The sequence below is a fragment of the Ambystoma mexicanum genome, chromosome 13 (genome assembly GCF_040938575.1).
Source record: "Ambystoma mexicanum isolate Mex_15411 chromosome 13, UKY_AmexF1_1, whole genome shotgun sequence".
NCBI classification, from domain to species: Eukaryota; Metazoa; Chordata; class Amphibia; order Caudata; family Ambystomatidae; genus Ambystoma; species Ambystoma mexicanum.
Genome location: NC_090938.1, coordinates 57,394,942 through 57,422,162, shown reverse-complemented (window position 1 = coordinate 57,422,162; position 27,221 = coordinate 57,394,942). Strand labels below are relative to the sequence as shown.

The 27,221-nt window shown below is 49.2% G+C and overlaps 1 protein-coding gene and 1 long non-coding RNA gene across 5 annotated transcripts in view; one reads left to right on the top strand and one right to left on the bottom strand.

Moving 5' to 3' along the window:
- The window catches only part of LOC138520848 (uncharacterized), a 253,068-nt gene that overhangs the window by 74,306 nt on the left and 151,541 nt on the right, over positions 1-27,221 (bottom strand). The window contains exon 2 of the long non-coding RNA XR_011282886.1: positions 27,034-27,099. This is a non-coding gene — a long non-coding RNA (uncharacterized lncRNA). The remainder of the gene's footprint in view (positions 1-27,033; positions 27,100-27,221) is intronic.
- LOC138520847 (complement receptor type 2-like) overlaps positions 1-27,221 on the top strand; it is a 309,555-nt gene that overhangs the window by 157,595 nt on the left and 124,739 nt on the right. For all 4 annotated transcript variants that reach the window (XM_069633222.1, XM_069633219.1, XM_069633221.1 and 1 more), the window contains exon 13: positions 22,648-22,827. In XM_069633222.1, the coding sequence (XP_069489323.1) occupies positions 22,648-22,827 (180 nt within the window). The remainder of the gene's footprint in view (positions 1-22,647; positions 22,828-27,221) is intronic.

The window sequence follows — 27,221 nt, the reverse complement described above, 5'->3', positions numbered from 1 at the left end:
TATTTTTATGGGTAGTTAGGGGTTGGGGAAGAGTGGAGAGAAGTGGGTATGCTGTGAAATGCTGCGAAATGCTGCAAAGAATGCGGGGAAATAGCCGCAGTGAGTTGCCTGCCTATCAGGTATATCAGAGCTGCCTGGCGTATCTCCCAGGGTCCAGAGCACAGGCCTAGCCCTGATGTATGATTAGCAAGACAATCTGTAAACCTCTCTGGAGGGCCTGGAAACACCAGGCTAGTGCGAGAAACACTGAACTCTGCATGGAGAGCCAACATGCCCATGCACCCACAGTGGCAGGGATCCACGAGCCAATCAGTATCGGGTTGTAGTGTCACGTGAACCGCGACATGACGTGTGAGGTCATGACGCAAATTTAAGAATAAAGAGGGCTGCTTTGTGCCCTTTTAGACAGAAGCGAGACCTGGGAAGCACAACAGCGTGTCTGTCATTCATTGTTCGCCACGCTGCTCCACGCGCACGACCACACAGCCCCATTACATTGGCAACAAGGATCGAACCCCAGTGCATGCGCCTGCAGATCAGGCAGTCTGTTGCATCTGGGCCCCTGGTCCACACGGCGGACTGTCCCTCAGTCCGCGACAGAGCTTCATCGTGCTCCGGCACAAGGGATCCTACCCTACATACGGTCTTGCACCGACTATAACTGGCTCTCGCCAGAATTTTTGCAACGCCCAAGGTATTATATCTTCTCCGGCTCCACAATCAGTGAGGGGTAGGCCTCTCAGGGGTGCTCGAGCGATGCCACCCCCATTTCTTCTGCCAATCACGCCCCTCAGGGAGGCGTTAGACAACAGTAAGGTGCCTGTGCACCCACCTCATCAGTGAGAGACTCCCCATGTTCCTAACAGGGCCTGAGGCTCCCCAGGAGTGCCTGTGCACCACGCTGTGGGCCTCAGTGTCATCCAAGAAGCAGGGGCAGCGACTCCTCTCGGAGTGCCTGGGCACCCCAAAACAGCACCTGCACTGACACATCGCATCTAGAGTCATGTCAACAGAAGACATTGCAGCCGCCCCCGCGCCACCACACCTGCAAGGGGGGGTCCTCCCAACAACGTACCTCTCTTGCACCCCTATGTGAATTCGACATCAACAGAGCCCCAACATCACTGGGACCATGATGAGAACTATGGCAGGAGTGCCTGGATATGTATTTCAATGCCACAGGGGAGAAAGTGGACCTAACCAATAAGTGCACTCTGATCTTTTCTGCTGGGCCCGCAGTCCACACGCTCTTCAAGATCTCGCGCCCCGGAGATGACTCATATAATGCAGCTGTCAAGGCACTGACGGACTACTTCGCCCCTTCGGTGAATACAGACTATGAGAAATCTGTGATGCGCACTGCCATGCAGCAGAGTGATGAAAACTTAGACAAATACCATGGTCGGCTGAGACACCTGGCCTCGACTTGTGGGTGGGAAAATGAAGAGGAGGAGGTGAGACTCCAAATTATCATTGGATGTCACTCGCGAACGCTTCAGAAACAAATTCTCAGAGAACCAGGAATCACTCTCCACGGATCCTCGAACTTGATGCTCCCACGAACTGGCAGACGTAAGTACCTCCAAAATGGAGTTGGCCCTGAAATCGGTCAAACTTGAGGAAGTGTGCTCAGTATGACGTCAAACTCCAAGGACCCAGGGGACAAGAAGTACGTGGCAGCAGAAGAAACAGCGGAACACCACCACTCCAGCCTCCTGCCTGCAGTGTGGGTATGATCTTCCACATGAGAAAGACTGTCCAGCAAAAGGGTACACCTGCACAAAGTGTGGAATCCCAAATCACTGCACGCGAGTGTGCCAAGGGGAAAGGAACGCCCCAGAGGTTTTCCACAAGAGAAGGCGAGCCAATCCACCAACACCACGTCCACTGGCCCACAAGGGAACCCTCCTGGTGCGAGCTTGGGAGATGAAGAAGAAGATGTTTTCTTTGTGTCAGCGGTGCTCACTGTCGGCAGGCGTGGAAAACACCAACTCTGATGCGCAGTGAGAATCCTGAATAACCCAGTTCACGTACTCCTTGACACAGGAGCCTTTGTGAATGTGATGGCCGACGAACAGTACCGGACATTACCAGGACCTCCTGCACTTCAAGACACAAGAGTGCGTATCTTCACCTTTGGAGGCAAGACTCCTTTACCACTGGAAGGCGCATTCAACACTACTGTCCATCATCACAGCGTATCCATACGTGCTCGGTTCTACGTCACAAAAGTAGCAACACAAACGCTACTTGGCTGTGCAGCAGCTGAAGTCCTGGGTCTCATCCACTTCGCCCATCGAGTGTTTGTAGAAGATGTCCAGTTACTACTGCAAACGTTCCTGGATATATTCACTGGAATAGGATGGATGGAAGGAAAACCGATCCGGCTCCACATCAACAATACAGTACTGCCGGTGGCTCTGAAACACAGGAGAGTGCCCTTCTGCCTGCGAAAGAAAGTAGAAAAACGAGATCCAAGACCTGGTTGACCTCGACATCATTGAGCGAGTTGAAGGACCCACCCCCTGGGTTTCCACAATTGTCATTGCCCACAAGCCCAAACAACCGGACAAAGTCTGTATTTGCGTGGACATGCGGCTGCCCAACAAGGCAATCAGAAGGGAAAGACACCTGGCGCCCACTTTAGATGACATTATTGCAGAGCTGGAAGGCGCAACTGTATTCTCCAAGCGTGATCTGCGGTCTGGCTACCACCAGCTCCTACTCCACCAGGACAGTCCGTACATCATGACTTTCACCACCCACGTTGGCCTCTACAAGTACAAACAGCTGAACTTTGGCATCTCATCCGCCGCAGATGTGTTTCATACTGCCATACACGGCGCTCTGGCTGGACTACCAGGTACCCTCAATGTAAGTGATGACATTCTAATACATAGCAGATCTGAGAATCCAGTTCCTGGGCCTACCCCTCCACTTTGAGAAATGTGAATTTTTGAGAAACAAGATCACATTTTTGGCTTCCTTTTTCAAGAGGGAGGAGTATTTGCTGGCCCAGCAAAAGTCAAAGACATTTAGGAGGCCAAACCACCTGAAACCGTATCTGAGGTGAAAAGCTTCCTGGGCATGGTCACTTATTGTGGCCGCTTCATTGAGAACCTATCGACTGTATCCGAACCCCTGAGTCAACGGCCTGGAGATGGCCAGCCCTAGAACAAATGGCATTCTACAATATCAAGAAAGTGTTATCTGACGAATGTATACTATTATTCTTTGACCCCCAGAAGAGCACGGAAATCATCGTGGACGCAAGCCCGTTCGGACTTGGAGCCATCATCACCCAGGCCAACAAAGACAGCACACTGTGAACCGTGGCATATGCCAGTCGAGCACTCTCGCCTACAGAGCCAAGATACTCCTAAATAGAGCGCGAAGTGCTGGCAGGGCTGTGGGGATGCCGCCATTTCCATATATACATTTATGGGTAACCGGTGAAGGTGGTCACCAATCACAAACCCTTTCTTCCCATAATGATGGGCGGGTCAGCAAACCCCCCTCCACACATAGAAAAGTGGCTGCTCGTACTCGACAAAAACAATGTGGACCTGAAACACAGACCAGGACAAAACAACGCTGCAGACTATTTGTCTCGACACCCCAAACTGTCAAATACAGTCTTCCCTGAGGAGGTTGCGGCAGCTGAAGAGCACTTACAGCTTGTCATAGAGAGATCTGCCCCCAACTCAATGAACATTGGGACAATCAAAGCAGCCTCTGCAAATGATGGCTGCTTCCAAATCATGCGCAACGCCATGGAGTCAGGAAAATGGAAGTCTGCTCTGGAAGACCTGGACTCTAAGATGCAGGAGGCCAAACACACATTGGAAAATACGATGCAAACTCACTTTCACAGGCGACAGACTCCTACTGAGAGGGCCCCACATAGTTATCCCAACTGTATTGATCGACCGGGTGATAGCTCTTGCCCACCACGGCCACCAAGGCGCGTCCAAAACAAAAAGCCGCCTTAGACTCAAGGTCTGGTTCCAAGTGTTGGAATCAAAGGTGGAAGACTTCATCAGAGCTTGCACGTGGTGCCAAGCCACCGCCCCTCAATTCAGAGAACCAGCCATCCAGTGCATGTCTAGAAGTGAAGAGCCATGGGAAACCGTCCACATGAATTTTGGATCAACGCAAACAGAATCGCACTTCCTAGTGATGGTTGACCAGTGATCCCGGAAAATGGAGGTCGAATTTGTCCTGTCCTTGGCCCTCCAAGACGTGATTCCAGTAATGGAAATTTGTTTTGCCACGGTTTCCCCAAAGGAATATGCTCAGACAATGGCTCCCCATTCCAGAGTGCGGGCCTAGTAGAGTGCCTGGTGAGAGGAGGCACTGATCACAGGAAAATAACACCAGTGTGGCCGCACACTAATGGTGAAGCAGAACGTTTCATGCGCACGCTCAACAAGTGTTTCCGTATAGCGCATGGACAAGGATCATGTGAAAAGCGTGCCCTGTTCCAATTCCTCCTCGTGTGCAGGACAACCCCACACTGCTGGACACGAGTAGCTCCAGCTGCAACTCTTCCGGAGATGTCTGCTCACATTTCTACCCGAACTGGAGGAGAGAAATCCAGGAACAATAGATATTAGAGACATGCGAGCCCGGAAGGAAGCGACAATCCAGAAGGAGAACAGCAGGCGAAGGCTAAGGGAACATGATATAGCCGTTGGGGACACAGTCCTGGTAAGAGCTTGCCACTCTAAAGGAAAACTATCCCTCCCACACAAGCCATCACCCCTGAAGGTAGTGCGAGTGCAAGGCTCACAAGTAACAGTCGCAGACGACGACGGGCTAGTTACACAAAAATCCAGTTTCTTCAGGAGGCTATCAGGCCTGCCTCGGCTGTGGAATTACTGGTACGGACAAAATATGGACACCACATTCCGCCATCCTGAGGCAGGTGACATGGATGAGGACATTTCAGGAGATCCCTATACAGAGGCGGCAGCTGAACCAGCACCCAGGGAATCTGGACATCACCCAGGACTGGACCCTGCCTGCGAGACAGAACAGCGCTACCCCACCAGAGAATCGAGCGGACATCCAGCACGACTGAAAGACCTCACGACCTGAAAAGGGGACACTCAGGGGACAGAGATCCCACCTAGAGGGACCCGTTAGCCTCTCAACATGCAGTGAGTTTTATGAAGTTGTATGTTTGGTTAAATCCATTTTGCACTTTTGTTGTTTATAACTTGTTCTGAACGCCTAAGGTCCGTTGTTATAAAAATTGGGAGGAGTGTAGTGTTGAGTGATCCGGGACATGACGTGCGAAGTCATGACGCAAATGTAAGAATATAGAGGCTCGCTTTACGCCCTTTTAGGCAGACGGAAGCAGGACCTGTGAAGCATAAGCAGCTTGTCTGTCATTCCTTGCCCACCGCGCTGAGGCATGTGCACAGACCACACGGCCCCATAACACAGGGGTGGTAGATCATCCTGTGCATTTTGCAGAACATAGTTCATTTTTCGGTATATTGTTCATTTATTTTGATGCTCTGACCACGGGCATGACCGAATAGTGCTGTGTGTGGGTTTTTAGGCGCGTTGTGGTGTATTTTTGATTTAATTTCTCCCCTCGCGTTTAATGCGCATGTCCAAAAATATCGATAACCGATAGCGTCACCTTCTTATTATCAGTTGTATCAGGCCTTTAGACACGAAATAACCGTTCTGGCACCGATCTACCATTGTGTGGAGTTTGGTGCTTGCAGAAGGGATAGGGGTGATCGGCTAACAAGCCATCTTGGTGGTACAGCTTTAAATAACAGCTGGACGTGCAAAGGTGAACCCAAGAACAATGTCCGAGAGGGCAAAGCAGGAAGCAAAAAACCCTCGGCAGCTCCAAATGTTGTCAAGGAGGAGGGAAGAGGCAAGAACCTCGCTGCAGCCCACGAGGAGTGACAACAGGAGAAGGAGCGAGGCACTAGTGAGAGGGCAAGTGGTAAAGGAGCAGGCGGTAGAGGCAAGAATTAAGTTGAGAGAAAGGAAGGTATTTCATTTAGGGAAGCGTCAACAGCAATAGTACCTGAGTTGAGATGGGCAGACTGACTACTGACGTCTGTATTTGTCATTCACCAGTGGTGTGTCCAGGGAGTGGCTGGGGTAACAAGTGCTACCCCTGGAATCTGATTGGCCACCCCAGGTGCCACCCCATTTTCCTAAACTATGATCATTAAGCTTTAAACACAGGAATGTAAGACACTAATGTTAGTAATTGAAGTAGATGTGGGTAGTGGAGACAATAGTAAATTATTTCTATTCAGACGTGTGTGCGTTTGTGTGGTTGTTGTGAGCGCTCATAATTCATGCCACCACGGCATAAGACAGTCCCCGACCTCAGCCACCCCCAGAATGGACACGCCACTGTCTTCCACATTGTATGCGGTACACAGCGCCATTTTGGAAACAACTAGGCCTCGCGACATGGAGCAGTTTAGAAAATTGTGGAATCACGCTGAGTGGCATACGCCAGCATTTCTAGGGGGATTAGGACTTCCTGGGCGAGATCCTGATATTTACCTTCATTCAAAAAATAAATCAAGCAACTGTGGTGGCCCGCTCCTGGACCACCGGAGCGGCCACAGATGCCATCGGGATCACCCAACATAGACCCCAGTGCTGCGCTCACGCAGCGGACACAGAGCAGGGATCACCCTGCATTCTATGGATCACCAGAGACAAACACATGGGCTGGGGCCACCCAACTTACAGCAGCCCCGGCTCTGGGGGCACCCAGGCCGGGGTGGCCCTGCCAGCCATGGTCACATGGCCACTACAGTCAAAGGGGACGGTGTTGCCCAGCAGGGGCACCGTCCTTGGGCCTCCTGCACGTGGTGTGGCACCAGCATGGTGCCTGGAAGAACCACACCGGAGTCAGGTTAGGATCGACTGACGAGCCGGGAGCGCTGCGTCCCTTTTATTTACTTGGTCACATGGTTACCCCATGTGACCATGACACAAAACCTGGGAGGTACCATGTCCCCCAGAAGGGGTGACATGCAACACTCCTCCTTTTTCATAATAACAAAACAAACTCCAAAATCACAGCACAATACACACACTAATACTGATACTATAAACCCTACTAGTTTTTCACACCCTTAGGGGCCCAGGTTGCCCACAGGTGATGGTCTGGTTTGATGAGTTACCAGTGACACATTCGAATTTGCCCATGCAGGCACACCCTTTATTAACTTGGGTGGGTGTTGCTCCACTGACACACCACCACGTTTCGCCCTGTTAGGCGGAAACCTGTGCAGTTCCCTCTGGGACCACTGCAAAAGATTTAGGACTACATGTGTTTGGCAGTAAACCCACTTGGTAGCAGCCTGTACCACACAGATTCACTTGGTAGCTGTGGCTGAGCAGTCAGACTTCCCTCAAGAAGAGTTAGGCAGTATGTGGAGTATACAAAATAGGGCAATCTACACAGTAGAACAAGCAAACACGGAACAGAGCTTCGGTGTAAAGATATATAGTTATTTATTTATAAAACACATCTATGGAAAACACACTGGCACTAATATGGTAAACAACTTCAATCACAATTACTATAAGTAAATCAATCCCCCTAGCAATAGTTCGACAAGTCTAGGTTCAACGGCACCACTTATTTGCAAACAGAGGTGAATGCTTTAACCTAGATGGCACTCTAGTATTCGTTAGGACGGGAGAGAAAAGGCAGGGTATGAAATCAACTTGGTACCAACACTTTTACGAACAAATGCAAGGCAAGTAAGTCAGGGTCTACTGTAGTTCGCAAAGTTCAGAGGCCAGGCCCACTCGGAGAGAGGCAAGGCGAAATGTTCCAAAAAGTATCACAGTGGAAATGCACTTCGAGTCTTTGGCGCAAATTGTCACAGAAAGATTGGACCAGTTCAGAACAGAAAGTTAAGAAAGCTTGGAGGCGACTCAAAGGAGAGGCGAGGATTAAGACACCTCACGCTAACCGACACAAGGGAAGCCAGGCGGACACGGTACCTTGTATGTGGAGAGACCGCTCCGGCGGGGGCAGTTGTTCCTGGTGGTGGATGCAAGTCGGGGCTTTGCCAAGAGAAGAGATGATCTCGTCGTCGAAGGAAAGTTGAAGATCGTTGCACCACCAGGGAAGAGACCAGCCGCGGAGTGCTGCATCACAAGGCACCACCTTTTGGTCGCGGTACAGTGGGTAGTGGCTATCCGGTTGCCGGGGTGCTCAGCACGGGCAAAATCGACCACTATGTCCTGGAACGAAGAAAAAGCAAAGGGGACTGGTTGTTCCCACCAGTCAGGGGAAGAGACTCTCCAGCCGGGAGATCTCCTCTGTCCTTGGGAAGTGGTAGGTCGGTTCAGCAGGGCTCCACCGCAGGTGTCGTCGTTGCAGGTCGGCTCAGCTTTACCCTCGTCGGATTCTTAGGTCCTGTGGCGACTTTTGACGATCCAGTCCCAAAAGCCCTGCTTTTATGCAGAAAACCCCCATTCATTCAGCTTAGCTGTCAATCAAAACATGCTAAGTGGTGAGCGGGGTGGCTCACCACTTGGGCCAATCACACCAGAGTGCGACTTGAGTTGGCAAGGCAACTCAGTCCAGGGTGCCTAAACCCCCTCCCACACCCCCTGTGGTACCCAGACAGAATGGCACCACTTTGGAGGGCCTCTGTACAGAAGCCCGCCAAAAGTGGAACAAAGGGCTCAACCTTTGGTTTAGGAGTCACAGAGACGAACACAGACGCCATTTTAAAAACCGAGTTCTGGCAGAAAATACCAACCGATAGATTTATTTAAGATAAATAAACCGGTGGTATGTTAGAGATTAACGAGAACAAGTATTAACCTCCAACAATGGGAAGAATCCCATAGGGTTATATTCGGGGTCAAATATAACAAGTAGTTTCCACTGCCACTAGCCAAAACTTGACGAGGGGGATGGGACAGTGCCCCCTCGAATAACAGACCCAGGAGTAATTGAATTACCCCTACTAGTACGTCCACAATAGGATGGTTTGTACTAGTTCTGTTAGTAAATTTAGGTCTAGTAAAGCCAATGGTGACTTTACATACCCGGGGCGACAGTAGTCAGTCCCTGGGTATGGAGTCTATGGTGGGGATCCTCTAGGACGCCCCAGTGTTATGGCACTGAGGGTGCGGTGTAACACACATAGAAAAACATATGAGACCCTATGGAGTAAAAGACCCCATAGCCCATAGAACACATTGACATTCAAAGGAATTACACATTTTCATGTCCAAGAGTGGGAGAAAAAGAGTCTCACTCTTGGCAGGATGGAAAAAAACAAACTCCAGAAATCCAGCAAAGCTGCTGGGGGACTCACTAGGTTAGGAAATGCAGTATAAATAGAGAATTCTCCCTAACACACCCCTGGCACCCCATACTACACACCATGAACACAGTTCCACTCCATACTTGGGCTGTCGGTCTGCAGACTCCCAGCCATTGGGTGTGCAATCACAGGGTACCAGTTTGATCTCCTCTGAGGTGTCTCCAGGGCCGTCAAGAGTTCAGGAGCCGGTAAAGCCGCACCTGGGCGTACTAGGGGCCACATCGACCCAGTCCTTGGCTAGTGGTAGCCGGATGACAGACGAGCACACAGTTCGGTGTGGGCATCCATGCACCTGGAAGCACCCGGGGCCACACTGGCCACGTTCATAGATGGAGTAGGCTCACTGCTGCCGGGTACTGGCTGCAGAATGACAGAACCGCTCCTTTCACTTCCCCTACGTTTCCGGGGCTGCTGGCAGGAAAACACTGTTGACGGGGTGACTGGGCCAGTGCCCCTCTTCCGCTTCTAAGCCAGGAGTCTCTGTGGCATGGGAGGCCGCACAAGCACTCGTACGAGCTGCAACCCTCATGATGATTATTCCTGGTGAAATCGAGACACTCTGCAAGGAGTGAGCTGATGGGCTACTGGGCTGACGGACCATGCCAGTCCCCTGGCCCCCTCTATTCTTGATGGGCTGGGGTGAGTACCTGCAGCTTCTGCTATGCGGCCTGGGAACTACAGCTCCCTCCATTCACAATTCTTTTCACCCTGGCTTTCCTGAGGGTGGAGGACTCCCAACACCTGGAACACCATGGACTTGAGGATTGGATGCACTCCCTGGTATTTTCCCTCAGGGATGTTGGATGACATGTAGTCAGGGTGTCCCTGACGTGGATAACCCCATGCAACATTGACTGCCTTAACCTTTCTTTACCCCCAGCCAATACTCTGGAAGGCATGGATGCAGTGACTCCTTTCAGGGACCAGAGCCTCACATTGTGTCCAGCCCCATATTGGTGTGTTTCAGCACTGCAGGCCCCAATGTTAATAGGCCACGCCCTCTTTTCTGTTTTGCTTTGCAGTGCCACCACGTGCCTCTCTTGCCCTTAGATTTGTTTTTCCTTTTTTCCCCAAAATGTTTCCTTCCCGGCGAGCCCAGTTCTCAACTTGGCACGCCCCGTCTCCTGGGGCCGCCGCAGACTTCACTGCCCCCTTCGTTCAAGCCACGGCCCGGGGTTTGTAGGCCACGCCCACCATTGTCTGTTTGCAGACGAATTGTGTGAGGCCCGGATAGATATCACCAACGCGGCCCGGTCACCGCAGGGAGACACCAGCTGTCTGTAGTGCCCGGCCCTCCCCACAGCTGTATCGCCAGTACACACAGACACACGTCTCAGTGCGGGCCTAGAGACGCCTAGGCCCCGCCCACCTTTGTTCGGGGTCTGCAGCCCCTCACCATGCAGCAGACTCTGCTGCTTTGATCTATGCGGCGGCCTGCTGTGCATTTCCTGCTTCTGTTCTGCGGCCGCCACGCCGCCTGTGATTGGGGCTACCTCAGCTGTTCGGCAGCCCCCCTTGACACCACGCCTCCATTGTCCACTCCTCGCAGCAAGCTCGTTCCGTGGTGCCGGGCTCATGGCACTGCGTCCACGCCCCCTTTCAGCGCGGCCAAGGCTGCTTCAGCTGCACCCGCCTCCTCGTCAGCGGGTGACGCCGCATGCCAACCTGCGTGGACCAGGCGGCCCGTGCCCATGAGCAGCACGGTGCCCTGGGCCACGCGCAGAGCAGCCAATGCTGCCCTCACACACACACAGGCCCCCCGCAGACCACAAGCTCCAGCTCACGGGCCCGGCCAGCCCTTGTCACCATTGTGGTGGCCCGCTCCTGGACCGCCGGAACGGCCACAGATGCCATCGGGATCACCCGACATAGTCCCCAGTGCTGCGCTCACGCAGCAGACACAGAGCAGTCATCACCCTGCATTCTCCGGATCACCAGAGACAAACACGTGGGCTGGGGGCACCCAGCACACAGCAGCCCCGGCTCTGGGGGCACCCAGGCCGGGGTTACCCCTCCAGCCATGGTCACATGGCCACTACAGTAAAGGTGGACAGTGTTGCCCAGCAGGGGCACCGTCCTAGTGCAGGGCCCCATCCCTGGGCTTCGTGCACGCAGTGTGGCACCAGCACGGTGCCTGTTATAACGACACCGGAGTCAGGTTCGGATCGACAGACGAGCCGGAAGCGGCTCGTCCCTTTAGATTTACTTGGTCACATGGTGTCCCCATTTGACCATGACACAACACCTGGGAGGTACCATGTCCCACAGAAGGTTAGCACAGCAACAGCAACCAGGGTTAGATTCGATTTTCACTGGACCCCATGTGCTGGGTGGTAGTTTTTCACATTCAGTCCTTCTAGCTCTCCCTCCATCGTGGTTCGTCTCCTTAGTGGGAAAGAGCAGCTCGCAGTGTCTGTAATTTATATTGTCCTGGACTTCTTGGCTTTACCTGAGCCTTTCTTATTCAGTGTGGATGTTGTCGGGTGAGGTGTTGGTTGGTACATCTGGCCTCCACACTAGCTAACGAAACCTGTCATCCTCAGAGTTTCTGATGGATGTTGGACATTGTGCATCTGTGCTTGGTGAGACCCAAGCTGCCCTCAGATCCCCTATGTATGAGTCAAGGTGGCCCTGATCATGTGAGCGAGGGCAGACCCGTGCAACGTGACAGGGCGTAAATAAAGGCGGCTTCGCCCGGAAGGGCTAAGCCGAGTAAGCCTCAAGGTGATGGAAAACATTGTGTGTGGCCGTCTGGAGCACTTTCTGGGGTCGGAGCAGCGACTGAGTGTGTATCAGCATGGGTTTCGTAAATCTAGATCCGTGATGGATGCAGTTGTGGCATTGGCAACAGATGTGGAGGAGGCATTGTCCTGTCGGGAAATGGTGGGGGTCAATCTTTGTTGATATGGAGAAAGCGTATGATATGGTGTGGAGGGATGGGTTGCTATTTGTGTTGAGAAAGAAAGGTGTTGAGGGGAAGATGTTTTTCTGGATTAAGAATTTTCTGATGAATAGGGCGTTTCGAGTGCGTGTTGGGGACGCGTTGTCCCGAGGGTTTTGATGGAAAATGGGACGCCTCAGGGTTGTGTTATCAGCTCTATTTTGTTTCTTGTAGCGGTAGATGGCCTTATAGAGAGAGTTCGGGAGTGTGGTTGTCAGGTGGGATTCTATTCAGATGATGGATTTATTTGGGTTAGGGGTAAGGTGGGAGGACTGATTCAAGAAAAGTTGCAGGAGGCTTTGGAGGTAATGGAAAGGTGGTGTCAGGATTGGGGATTTAAGGTGTCCTCCTCTAAAACGGTATGTTTGTTGTTCAACAGACGACGTGGTGGTGTCAGTTTGGATCTCAAGTACAGCAGGGATGAGGTGGTTCGGGTGACAGAATTTCGGTATCTTGGTGTGCTCTTTGGATCAGCGTCTGACATGGAAGTTGCAAGTGGAAAAGATGGTGGCAAAGTGTAAACAGCGTCTTAATTTGTTGAAGGCAGTGTCGGGTCAGGACTGGGGTGGAGGGCAGAGGAGTATGAGGATGTTGTATGTGGGGTTGGTCAGGAGTGTGCTGGAGTTCAGCTGCAGTGCAGTTATAGTAGAACTCAGCTTAATGTTTTGGACGGTGTTCAGGCAAGGGCAATGAGAATTGTGACTGGGACTGTTCGGTCCTTCCCCACAGAGGCCATGCAAGTGTTGGCAGGGATGTTGCCAATGGATTTGAAAAGGGAGGAGCTGAGTACTAGGTATCGGCTGCGTTGTAATTCCCTCAGTGTGTGGAATCCTGTGAAGAAATGTCTGAAAGTTAATTGGATGCATGCTTATAAGAGTGCGAGTTGGGAGAGGAAAGGGGGGGCTTTTGGATTCCATGCGGACAGACTGGTGAAACGACTGGGGGTGGAGGGGTTGTGTATGGTGGAAGATGTGGTAGGGTTGTAGGACCGATTTGGATGCAACATGATCCAATTGTTTGTTTGGATCTGGCCAAGGTGGTGACCAAGAAGGGTGGTGATAGAGGAGTGATTAAGAGATTGGCGGTGCAGTATGTGGAGGGTAAGGTTGGCGCTCATGTATATACGGATGGTTCCTAGGATCCGGAGAGGAACAGGGTTGGTATGGCATGCTATTTTCAAGCAGATGAGGAGTTTTGGGTGACTAGGTTGTCGGGTGATGTATCCATCTGCACGGCTGAATTAATGGCTATTAATATGGCAGTGTTTCGGATTATAGGGAAACAGTTAGCTAGGGTGGTGGTGTTTGTGGATTCGATGAGTGCGTTGTTGGCTATCAAGGAGGGGAATTGTGATAGGAGAGATATAGTTGTGCTCATTAGACAGCGATTAGAGGAGTGTGTTACAGGGGGTACCGTGGTGGAGTTGGCTTGGGTTCCCAGTCATTGTGGGGTCTTGTGTAATGAGTTGGTGGATCGGGCTGCGTATGGGGCCACGTTGCGGGGGGAGGTGGATGTGAAAGTTCCATTGATTGTGGCTGAGATACAGGTGATGGTGTGTGGAAAAATTAAGGATATGTGGCAGGATCAATGGGATATGAGTTCAAAGGGACGGCAGTTGTATGCAGTGTGCAGGGAAATGCGGGTTTGGGCGTTTGAGGGGGGGTAGAGCTGACATGAAGAGAGGAAACTATTTTGAATCGCCTTAGGGTGGGTCATGCGGGGTTGGCGGGATGGAAGTGTTTGATGGGTAGAGTTACATCAGCGGCGTGTGAGGCCTGCGGGTGCCCAGAGACGGTGCCTCATTATATGTTGGATTGTGTGAAGTATGATGTGCAGCGGGAATTACTCAGAGTCCGGATGAGTGGCGTTGGTGTAGTGGTACAGGGGTTATCTGATCTGTTCAGTTGGAAAAGAGGGGTGGTGAATGATCAGTGTAGGTTCCTGCTTCAGTTTGTGCGGGAGACTGGGAAGTGGGATGAGATCTAGTGAAGGTTGATGGCTGATTGGTGCTCTTTTTGGCGAACATCATCTAAATAGATGGAAATCGCCGGCTTCAGATTTCTGGGGTCATCCTAAACAAGAAGAAGAAGAAGAGTAAGCCTCAATACGAGTTTGCTTGTGTTCACGACTGTATGTGTGGGAGTGCGGCAAATGCAATCCGACCTCCCTGATCGCAGCGGAGGTCGGATAAACTAACATCAAACCCTCCTACTGGTAATCAGCAGGCTTTTTTGACAAGCCTTCAAGGTTTTAACTGATAAACATAGGCCGCTCTACATCTGAGTAATCTCCATTAGAAGCAGGTATAGAGAGACTGTAACTTCCCCCGCCCCTTTTCTTCTTCCCCTCTGTTATCTCCCCTTATTATTGAATCCTCCCCTTCTTCACTCTCTCTTCTCTATCTTTCTCAGCTGCCAAATTCTATTTCCTCGGTTACTCCTCTTCACCTCCTCTGCTCGCCCTCTTTTCTCCATGTCTCCTCAGAGCTCACTCTCTCTGCCTCCACTTTCCCCAATTCCTATGTTTCATGCAGGTTTTTTCCCCATTTGCATCGGCCGAACCCTCACCAGTCTTGTGTGGGGTCCCTGAAGGGTCCTGTGTCTCGCCCACACTGAACAATGTCTTCACGAAGCCACTCTTTGATATCCTAGACTATCTGGTTGTCACCTATACCAATTATGCTGATGACACCCAGATACTCATCCATATCACTGGTGACTACGCGACTGACTCGAAAGCCTTCAATGATGTCTACCTAGTTATCCAGGCTTGGATGGCGCTTCATGGACTTTGCTTAAATGATGAAAAAACAGAGTTACTTATCGTAGGCTCCCACCTTAGTCTTAATAAGTTAGATACTGCCTTCAAATCATTTATCATTGATGGCAATACTATTAAGGTATCCAATGATACAAAAACTCTAGGTATCTATCTTGATTCTACCTTATCCCTCACGAGACAAACCAACGCTGTGGTCTCGGCCTCAGCCTACACATGCAAACTTATCACTGCATGCAGACCCTTCCTCGCTGCTGCTAACTCCATCATCCTGGCCAGAACTCTTGTTATGGCTAAAATCGACTACTGCAACGCCCTCTACCTTGGGACTAGCCGAAGAAATATTAACCAGCTGCAAGTAACGCAGAACAATGCTATTAGAGCTGCTCTTAATGTTCCCAGGAAATCTCACTTCTTCGACACAGGCGCAGTTTACACTGGCTCCTTGTTGCTCACAGAATATGCCTCAAAAACCCTTGCACTCACCCATGGGTGCCAGTCTGATATGGCCCCTGCCTACCTAGCCAACCGTTTCACCCCCACTCCTCATCCCACCCGATGAGATCGGCCCAAGCCCAAACCTTATCAATGCCCAGATTTAGGAGACAAAAAGCAGGTGGATCCAGCTTCCCAGTCCTCGCTGCCAAATTATGGAATACACTTCCCAACTCTCTCAGAGCTGAACCGTCCTCCCACTCTTTCAAGAGCAAGGCTAAAATTTGGCTCATTGCTCAGGATCAGGCTCCCACATGCACCTAACTTGTCTCCATGTATATTCTACTGCATAACCTATGTAGCCTACTGTAATTTGATGTAATACACGTACAACTTCTGTTATTTATCTTCGTATTTGCTTGTAACTTATCCTTACCTAGGCTGCACTATATGTAATTCTTCTACTTTTATGACTGTACTCCTGTTCTGACTTTACATTTAAGCATGTATTTAGGGCGGCTTTCGCCACCTTGTAAAATTTGTACTGCTTGTCTGTTGTAACCATGTACTTTGAGGAAATGTGCCCAGATGCCTTTGGGCCAGGTGCACAATATAAATAAAATAAATACAAATACAAATTACTTTCCCTCTTCTCATTCTGCTCCTCTCCTCTTTTTCTTGACCTTTCCTCCTCCCAGCTCACACTCCTCTCCTCTCACCCACCCTGCTCTCTCTCCTGCTCTTTCTGCTGGCTCTTTCTCCTTGCCTCATCCCCTGCCCCCTCTATTTACTTTCCCTCTTCAACTTCTAATCCTCTCCTCTTTTTCTTAACTCTCCTCCTCCCTGCTCACACAACTCTCCTGTCTGCCTCCCTGCTCTGCTCTGCGTCTCCTCCACTTTCTCCTGGCACTCGCTCGTCTCCTCCTCTTCTTCCTCTGTTTACTTTCCCTCTTTACCTTCTACTCCTCTGCTCTTTTTCTTGACCTTTCCTCCTCCCAGCTCACACTCCTCTCCTCTCACCGACCCTGCTCTAGCCTCTGCTTCTCCTCCTCTTTCTGTTGGCTAGTGTCCTTGCCTCCTCCTCTTTCTCCTGGCTCTTTCTCTTGCCTCCTCCTCTTCTTCCTCTGTTTTCTTTCCCTCTTCACCTTCTACTCCTCTCCTCTTTTTCTTGACCTTTCCTTCTCCCAGTTCACACTCTCCCTTATTTCTCTGCTCTGCTTCTCCTCATCCTCCTGTTGGCTTTTTCCTTGCCTCCTCCATTTCCCCTGTGCTTACTTTTCCTCTTCTTCTACTGCTCTCCTCTTTTTCTTTCCTTTCTTCCTCTTTATCTCCTCTCCTCCTCCTTGCTCACATCACTCACTTCTCCTCCTCCCTACTCTCTCTCTGCTCCTTCTCCTCCCTCTCTATTTATTTCCGGTAATCAGCAGGTTTTACTGATGGGCCTTTAAAGTTTGTGATGATAACCTTGCTTCTCTCCACAGCTGTATGATCTTTGTTAGGAGTGTGTTTCTGCAGATTATTACCTAGCCCTGCTAATTTCCTTCTTCTATTCCTTTTCCACCCCTGCTTCCTTTATACTTTCATCCTTCTCTTGCCCCACCACATTCTTCCCCTCATCTTTTACCTCCCTATCTATCTCCCTCTTTCTTCTTTTCCATCCCTCCGTTGTTCAGTCTTGCCTCTCTGTCTGCTTTGTTTTCTCTCTTTTCGCACACCTCCTCAGATTTCACTCTCCTCATCTCCTACTTTGTGTGCGTCCTTCTTTCCCCTTGTTTCTGCTCTCTAGCCTTTGATTCTCCTCTTCTCCTCGTCTCTCTCCTCCCTGCACAGTCTTTCGCACCCTTCTACTCCTTCATCTTTTATGTTCTCCTCTTCCTTTGACCTCCCTGTTCCGTCCCTTTTCATCCTCCTCTCTGTCTCTCAGCTCCTTCTCCTTTTCTCTGTTCTCTCTCCTCTCCTTCACCTCCTGGCCCTATCACACCACTCTAGCCTTCTCTTGAACATGTTCTTCTAACCCTGCCCCGTCCCGGGGGGATAGCTCAGCGCGTGCGCGTCTTGGAAGCAAGACGACACGAAGCAACTACAGGTTCGATCCCCGGGTCCGCGCTTAAAAATCTCTGGGTGTTTAAGCGCGTTATAAATACGCAACTAAGACAAAAAAAAACACAATTACGCAACTAAGAAAAAAAAAAAAACAATTCCTGTAACAGCGCCTCGATGCCTGCGGGCTGTGTGAGCGCTTTATAAATGATAAATAAATAAATAAACCCCTTATCCCAAACTACCCCATTATTGTATCGCCTTCATATAGGCTGTGTGATTCAGACCACGGTGTGTACATTTCTGACTATGTTCCTTCGAATGAGTGGTGTGAGAATGGCTTGGATTTGGGCATGGCCTGCACAGGCAACAGGTTGCCCAGATGTTTGTCGTTGGTTAGAAGACTGCCCCATTAGTGGAGTTTACTGAACCCCCACTTGCCTTTTTGGGAACGCTCATGTGAGCCATTTTGAGGCAGCAGATCGGGAGCCCCGCCACATTATTTATCTTGAACTTGAAATTACCTAAGAAATTAATTCAGTATTATCTTATGTTTGATATGCAAGGGGTCCTCCTCGCAAACCTCTGCCTCTCGCTAAAACATGCTTCTTTGCTGATGGTGATTGGCTCGTGGACTCCTGCTTTGTGTATTTCCCACTAGAGTGTGTGGCGTGTGTGACGAATCTAGCAGGATCGTTACTGATTCTCTGGAGGGAAGCTTCTCCTGCGTGGCCAGGCAAAGGCAGAAGCTACCTGACTCTAGCTCTGGGGGTGGCTGTCTGCGGGAGGACCATAGAGAGAAACACAAACTCCCGGGAAGCAAGAGAATACTAGACTTAAGCAACCCTTCAGTGGTTACTCCTAGTAACACCCAAGGACTTATACCACACTTACTTCTGTAGGTCTTATTGTAATATAGATAATGAATTCCCAGGATTGGAGTAATGGGGATGACCGAACACAGCAAACCAGCGCCGCGTTATAGTCTTTTGAAAATGCTAAGTCAGACCGGGACATTTAAAATGGGCACAGCTGAGCAAGTGGAGAGAGAGAGAAGGAGCTGGCAACTGTATCTGACTTGTTCTGATGCTGGTTGGGACACCGGAGGCGAGCGTAGTGCAGAAGGCAGCAAAGAGGATAACGGATACAGCGTGCATCGAAGCCAAGTCAGGACAAGTTTGCTACTTTCATGTTACGGGCAGCTGGAGCTGCCAAAAACAGAAGGAGGCCAAGCAGGAATGAAGAGGCTTCCGGGATGCGCTGGGCCTCATTACGACCTCAGCGGTAGCCGTGCCGGTAAAAACTGCATGGCTGCCGCCGGAGTTGTGTTTTGTTCCGGCGCCTCGCAATGGGGAATTACCGGAGCATTACAGCCCCGGCGGTCCCAGTAATTCCCCAAAGCCAAGCGCCGAGAAAAATTACTCCCCATTCCCATTGAGTCCCATAGGACTCAATGGGAATGGGGAGGACGGAAGCACTGGTACTGTGTGCAACAATGCCATGCTTCTGTCAAAGTCTGCGGGTGGGTGTCGTTCCGCCCGCCAGGTCAGACCTGGCAGGCGGGATGGCACCCGCCTGCAGAACTCGGGAGTGTTCTGGTCCAGTAACAACAGTGCTGGTAGTTTACCAGCACAGTTGTTACCAGACCGGCCTACTCATAATGAGGCCCAGTGACTGTCAGCGGGATGAAAGCGAAGAGGATGGAGAAACGCGACAGACACCGAGGAACACTGGTAAGCCCAGGGAGAGTACATGGGTTACCGTGGCGCTTCAGGGTGAATTCTGCATACTGCACCAAATGGGAGAGAGCCCAAACAAAGAAGGCAGAATAATTGATACAAATACAAAAATTGCAAAACACCTAAGTGAAGGCAATAGAATTGATATGAACATCGGGAAAAGCCTAAGCAAAGGCAGTATAATTGATACAGTCAACATTGTGATACGCCTAAGTAAAGGCAGTAGAATTGATATGACCATTGTGTAAAGCCCAAGTACATGCAGTAGAATTAAGACAGAAGCCAACATTGTTGAAAACTGGAGTAAAGACATTGCAATTGATCTGAGGCTTGTGACGAAACGGTCAGTGACCCAGTACTAGAGATGTGTTGTTTTGTGGATACAAAAGAAACTGAAAAGAAAGCAAAGAAGCCCTAGTAGGATAGTGAACCAGGCAAACAGTGAGTCTGTGACTCACACCCACATAAGAAAGTTGTAACACCCAGGCAGGAGATTAATCCAGGGGTGAGAGAAAAGGTGAGAAGAGACAAAGGGGTTAATAACTCACACCTTGAAATTGTGGAACAATAATCAGTAAATCAAAAGGAAGATCCATACCCCTTTATAGGAATACACTACAATACCCTGGCAGGAGAGTATACCAGGGGGAGAAGAAGGACTAAGAAAGCTCAGTTGTCAGAACCCCTTTGTGGAATCGTGGAACAGTATCAACATGGAAAAGGGAGAAACCAGATACCTTTCAGGATAATTGTAATTCAAGAGAACTGTGTTTTTGGAGAAGGTTCCAGGGAAGACCCTTCCCCTCTGGATAAACTGGAACTATGATTTAAAGCCACTAGAAGAAATATAGGGTTAGGGACAAGCCCCTATCCTGGTGAAACAGTATTTCCTTTCTTTCCGTACCTTAGAACTTTATGTTTGGAACTCCAAGAGAAAGTTATAAGTCTATAGCTCGGAGAAATCCCCATTTTCACCTTATATTTAGTTTAGTGTATAAGGGTTATTTTAGGGTTTTGGACACAGGATGGAAGATGCTTTATTTATTGAACATCCTGACACAAACGTTCATGAGCGTTGTTGAGGCAGGGAAAGCCCTCATAGGCCTAGGGACAGGTAGGATTTCCTCAGCACCTCTTATTGTTTTTGATAATAGACGTTTATAACCAACACTTAACACGCACCTGTGTCCGAGTCTTACTCTGGATCCCTTCCACAGGATTCTCAATAGGTCACGAGATGAAAGAAATAGGTTTTCCACTTTCATTATAAAAATATGTGCAAAACAGGTGTAGGAGTGGTCCCCAAAGCTTTTCCCTTGTCCTTGAAAGGGGCTACCACCTCCCAAAGCTAGGCTCACTACTCCAGCAGGTCTGGTGACAGTGCGGATTTGTCTCTACATCCAGCTGACCCTACTGTCTGGGCTAGCCCTACAATAGGGAGGCCTCATGGCTATAACCTTCTCTATCTAACTCCTTCAGCGACTTTCACAGTGACATATGGTGTAGCCTGATGGCCCTGGTGTCCTTGCTCCAGATGAGCATTTACACACCTTTTCTTTGCCCATCTCCTCTCTCTCTCCACACTCCCACTACTGGTCTTCTCTCTCTCTTTCTCCCTTCTGCCTCCTCTACTCCCGGGCTCATTCCTGATCTCACAGGCTACCCTCCTGATTGCACCCCTCCCCACAATGCCACTGCCTCTACTCTCCTCCATTTTCCTGCTTCTCACTTCCCGCCTCCTCATGCCTTTACACTCCTTCACCCTCTGTCTCTTGCTCTCTTCTGATCTCCCTCTCTCTCTCTCTCTCTCTCTCCCCACCTCTTTTCTACCCTCCTGCCTCCCCTCCAAAAGTATCTTCATTCACTCTGTTACTCACATCAAGCATACAACAAAATGTGGCACCACTTTCTCATTCCCAACACCTTTCCATCACTCTCCAAGCAAACCAAAAGTCTCTTCCAAGAACTACATGACCCGCTGCACACTACTCTCTGGTCTGGTGGTCTTCCTCTGACCTCAGTCAAACACCTCTTACTCACATCTGATCCTGCTGGCTTTTTATAGCCCTCCCCTTTCTGTCTAGGAAGTTGCCTCTGCTCCCAGTGTATGCTCGAGTCAGCTGCTTCCATGGCACGAGGGCTCCTAACAGGCCATACAAGAGGTTTACGGTTAGTAGGGTTGATCATACATGAAGGCTAGGTATGTGCTGGAGAGTCCGAGTGATCGCTATATATTGTACTATATGCACTTGTGCCATGCACTTACTCTGCCTAGTGCAGACTTGTATCATTCGGAAATTCAAGGGCTCTGAATGACTGTTGTTTTTTCACCTTGTTCCCTCCCTCCTTGAGCGCTTTGAAACACTTGCCTTGTGTATAGGCGCTTTACAAATAAACAATACCAATATACCTCCTCTGGGCCGTGGTGGGCTCTGGCACCCAGTGTCACCCCTGCCCCATCCTTTTGCCTCAAGCACTGACTTTCGCAAAGTCCCATATTGATCTAAAAACATCAAATCTGGTCTGTTGTGTAAGGGAGAGGGAGCACAACGATGCCATTTAAACTCTAGAGACATAGAGCCGTGCACAGGCTCCAGCCAAATCGTGCACTCCCACTTCGTGGAGTCAATCCATGAGGTGTTGGCCGTGGAAGGTAAGTGAACTGATACTAGAGCATAAATAGTGCCATCATTACTTAACATCTGCACATTATGCAGCATGGACCTTGGGAGCCCACTGGGGGAGCCATCTTGGCTTTGATTGAACCTATTGTTAATTCTAGAAATTGCTGTGGTCGCAGCGTGCCTGTCCAGTCTTACTTTGGAAGGTATTGGAGCTGGGATATTGGGGTGAATTGTTTGAGTTAAGTGTTGTGCTCTCCTGCAGGGCCTATGCCCCTGCTGCTTTCAGAATATCATGGGCAGTTTCTGAAGAAAAGGAAGGATAAGTGACATTCAGGAGAGCCTCAATGATCAATCCCAAGAAGCTATTTAATTTGGACGTAGTTGAGTAGTGCGGAGAACGCTTCAGTTTAACTTCATGAAATTGTCTTAGTACGGATGAGCAAAAGACTTCCACACATAGCACCCAATAGGCCAATAGTACTCAACGGCACAGCCCACCTCCATGCTATGAGCATGCACACGTGGGGTGGGGGTCATTCTTCAGCCATCCAATGTTGGAAAATGACTTATTGGCTTCTTTTTAACAAGAACATATCTAAAAAAGCATTTATACCTTTGTGTGACTTGTCGAAATTCATGAGCATTGAAAAGATGTGCTTTAGTGGCCACCTTGAGCTGGTGGCATGGCCCTGCTTCTTGTCTTTTTTGTAAACATCTGTACTCTACTCTTTCTTTTGTAGATCAACGTTGCCTGCTGCCAGAGGTTAAAAATGTAAAACGTATCATTCCCTGGAAACCTGTATTTGTACAGAGCGATCTAATTAGAGTTGAATGTGACTTAGGCTTTGTCCTGGTTGGCAAAGCTGTTATTCGGTGCACTCAGAATAACAGATGGGTTCCTCCCTTTCCAGCATGCCGGCGTAAGTATTTCCCAATCACAAATGGTCAAAGCTCTGTTGTTCACCTTACGGTTGTAATGTTGGATTCTTCGCTCTTGTGCCAGTTTGATGATCCTCTGTACAGCACACCAGCCCATAGAAGCCTTCCCTGTCTCCCAGTAAAACAAAACACATTAATTTCAATGCCCTCTGCATCAATCACAAATCACTATACGAACAAGTAGCCGAATTCCTCCAAGCCAAAATCAACGGCTACCAACCAGTAAGAAACCGAAGATCGAGCAATGACCTCCGAATCGAAACGTTACACTACGAGAAAAGGACATTCGGAGGAACCGCATTCTCCCGTTTGGTAGCCAAACTATGCAACTTGATACCGAAGGAAATAAGAATGATGGAAGATCACCTAACTTTCAGAAAATGACTGAAAACCTGCCTATTCATCTCATTGAGACAGACATAAAATGGGCCACCTTCCATAAATCTTACCCTGAACCCAAGACAATCTTGGGACTGTACGGATCCTGAAACCAATAATCAAAGAACCACATACCAATAACTACAAACCACCACAGATCCTCCCTCCTCTCCCGCATGCCTCCCATATACCATACACACCCTAATGGTCTAGTCTTAGTGCACACAAAATGCACAAGCCACACTTATGCCACAAGAACAAACTACCGCAAATAACAGAACAACCCAGACACTGGACAATTCCCGTCCGGACACAATGACCCCAGTGCATACAATCCAAGCACACTCAGAAAGCCGACACGCACAGACGTCATGCCAGTTCACCTGGTTCTGCAAGCACCAACAGAAGAGCACCAACTCTATCCTATCTGTGCAACAGGCATGGTCTCAGGAGAGACACAGGCTCAAAGATGTTAGTTTCAAAACCTTTATTTACTAACGTTCCTGGGTTGGTGTAATGGCTAACTGGCCCTAACTCTAAAGGGATGGTTCCTTTAGTTGATGTTTCTAAAGGCTGTTGATGTCTGATAGTCCAAAATAAAAGTCTATCTGTGTCTAAACCTATGCTTTCCCTCACTCTTTACAAAAATGTGATAGGAAGGCTTTAAAAAGGAAAAACCGTGGTTCAACAGAAAATAGGAAACTACGGTTGGTTTCAGGTGGTCTTCTCACAGGTGTAGTTTGGTCAATGTAATTATTCAAGTTCCAAACACCACAAAAGAAATATAACACAAATCATTTTGAAGCTTTTCAGGGTTCCCTTGCCCAAGCTTCAATCCTTTCAAAACTGCAAAACAATAAGTCGCCAACTTGGTTAGGCCTCTAAGGGTTCCCTTCCCCAAGTTCAGGCGCATTTCAACGTGTCCAAGTTCCAAACGCCACAAAAGAAATATAACACAGTTCCCTTTGAAGCTTCTCAGGGTTCCCTTCCCCAAGCTTCAATCCTTTCAACCCTTCAACAAGTCTCCAACTTTGTTAGGACTCTCAGGGTTTCCTTCCCCATGCTCAGGCCCCTTTCAGTTTCCAACACAAATTCAGTTTTGTCAGGATGTACTTTGCTTTTCCTTCGATATCATGAAATAATAGGTATTACACTTTGTTAGGCCTCTCAGGGTTCCCTTCCCCCAAGCTTAGGGCCCTTTTTGGTTTCAAACACAAGTTCAGCTTGTCAGGACGCACCTCTCCTGGGGTACAATCAGAGACTTTCGAAACTGACTGGTTCTTTGCTCCTCCTAAGCGTGACCACTATGTTCTGTAACCCCTCTCTTTATTCCTTGCTCTTCCATTTAAACCTTTCACCTTATGGTGCTTACTACACCCCGTCTATTCTGCTCTGCTTCTTCCTTGTGCACACTTGCACCTTCCCTTTACTGTTCCTTTGTTTTCACTGTGCATTCTTGCACCTTCCTTTGCTTTCTTATTGTGCCTGTTGTGCACCTCAAATACTTTATTTTCGCTTAATGTGCACCCTTGCACCTGTCCGTTTCTTTCTCGTGCTTCCTGCACATTTGACATGCTGTCCTCTCTTTACCATGCACGCTGTGCACTGTTTAAAAGTCTTTATTCAATTTTTCGTTCTTAGCACTCTTTAAATGCTTTTCTTTCACTTTACTTTTCTTCTGCGCCTCTAGCACAACTTCCTTCTTTCTCTTCCGTGCCGCTAGCACAACTTCCTTCTTTCTCTTCCGTGCCGCTAGTGTAACTTCCTTCTTTCTATTTCTCTTATTCTGATTTTTTCTTACACTTTGGCCCTCATTACGACCCTGGCATTAAGGGGTTAACGGTGCCGTAAAAGGTGTCGGTGCCGTTAAACCCTTAACGCCTGATTACGAGGTCCCTTTGCGGCTCCCGACCTTAACGGCTGGTCTGGACCAGCCGTTAAAGTAGGGACCCGCAAACGGACTTTCGAGGTAATTACGGTACCGCAATTTGCGGTACCGTAATTACCGCCTTCCCCAGTCCCATTGAGCCCTATGGGGCAAAAATGGGAATGGGGAAGGGCCAATGGTAAATGGGGAATAACAACCGCCAACCTTGGAATGGGGTGGTAATTCCCCATTTACCATTGGCGTAATCGGTAAGTTACCGGCATTAACCATGGTGCTATTAGCGCCATTGGTTAATGCCGGAGTCGTAATGAGGGCCTTTCTGTCCTTCGTACGCTTTATCTCACTTTCCGCTCCGTGCCGCTTTAAAACTGTGTTTTTCTCCCGCTCTGCTTCAGTCAGACGCACGCTCCTAAGTTTCTTTCTCTGACTCACTGGGCAGCGTCGCATTGACAAGTGGTCCCTCTGGATACACAGGGTTGAGGTCAGGGTCTCACCACCTGCCCCTCAGGCACCCTTGGGACTGGCACACATCCCAAGGGAACAAGCATTTTACCGAAGTCCACCAGCAGGATACAGGCTGCCTTACTCCGGCTTCATGGAGGCACGGCTTCCTATCCACGCTGCAGCCCCTCACAAACACTGGGCCAGTGTCTCGAGACACATCGTTCTCTTCCAGGCTTCAACTCCTGCTGCTCTCTGCTCCTTGGCTTCTCTGGTTCGGACAGTATATCCAGCTCCCTTTCCTCCTTGTGAATAACCACACCTTTGATAATTGAAAAAAACAGTCAAGTCGAGTCAGGTGTGAATGGCCATTATTGAATGCCTGACTCTATTAGTGGGACACCTTGAGTTTTTTCTATAGTAGGTTTCCCTTACTTTTCCCATGTTTTTTTATATGGATGAATGGATACTAATATCAGACTTCTGTCTTTATTTTAGTTGGTTTTTCTGCCTTCCGAACCTTGGGCAATTGGAAGACGGGATTGGAATTAGGGAAAATGAGACCTGGATTGGGGTGACGGGAATCAATGTATCCCATGAAGGTGTCTGGGACTTCCTCCCCGTCTTCTGGCGCCCCGTCAGAGTACCACGTCTCACCCAGGGCATTTCCACAAAGGCAACCCCAGATTCCCCAACCTAGGTGATCATCCATCGCTCATCCATCCACCCACAGGGTTGGGATCCAAGAGTGATGGCCCTCCCCTGGCCACCGGAACAGAGGACTCTCAGGGTCTTAATGGGAGAATACCCCCAGGTTTCTCACATATCCCTCTTCCCCTAGTAACATACCCAACCCACATTCTTACAGAGCCACGTGAGCACTTGGAAGCCATGCAAATGGCATAGATCAACATAATAACATAACGTAAAATAACATATTGTGTGTGACTACAAAGCAAGAAACTGCAGTTAAGCAAAGTTTAATAAACCTGTCTGCCCCCAAATGGTATACATTCTAATACCCATAGTACATAAATGACAACAGTATTCATTCCATTTGAGAAACACTAGTTCAGTCCTGGTTGTAACTTTGCATTCTCTGACCTAGTTTTAGATTTCACTTTATAAACTCAGAACTACTAGTCCCAGAAGGCAGATTTGAACTCAGGCTGGGATTGATAATGTTGGCATGCATGTACGTAATAATATCACGTGACAACCAAAGGGGACGTGCAAATCTCACCCAAGGTTACTATCCATTCCTACCCAAAGCGGCACCACACTTTCTTCTACCCTGACACGTACAGCAGCCTGTGACGGGGCAGATGTTTTCTTTGAACCCAACAGAGATGTATTGAAAACCAAACACATTATAGAGAGTCATCTCCAGATTTCTTCAAATACACTCTGTTGGCTGTAACAACCCGTAGCTAAGTGTCATGATTGCCCTCGCCAATCATATGACTTTCCTTCTACTGACCTGTACAGGTTTGTGTTTCTGAACAGCTCCTTCGCATCCAAGTGTCTGGCTTGTGCTCGGCCCACGCTAGCAAAAAGGGAGTCAAAGGTTAACAATTTTGCTGATCAGCTATTACTCTAACATTATTTGCTGTCATATATTCATGCTGTGCTTCATCTGGACATCAGCGCAAGTATAACGCATGTTTA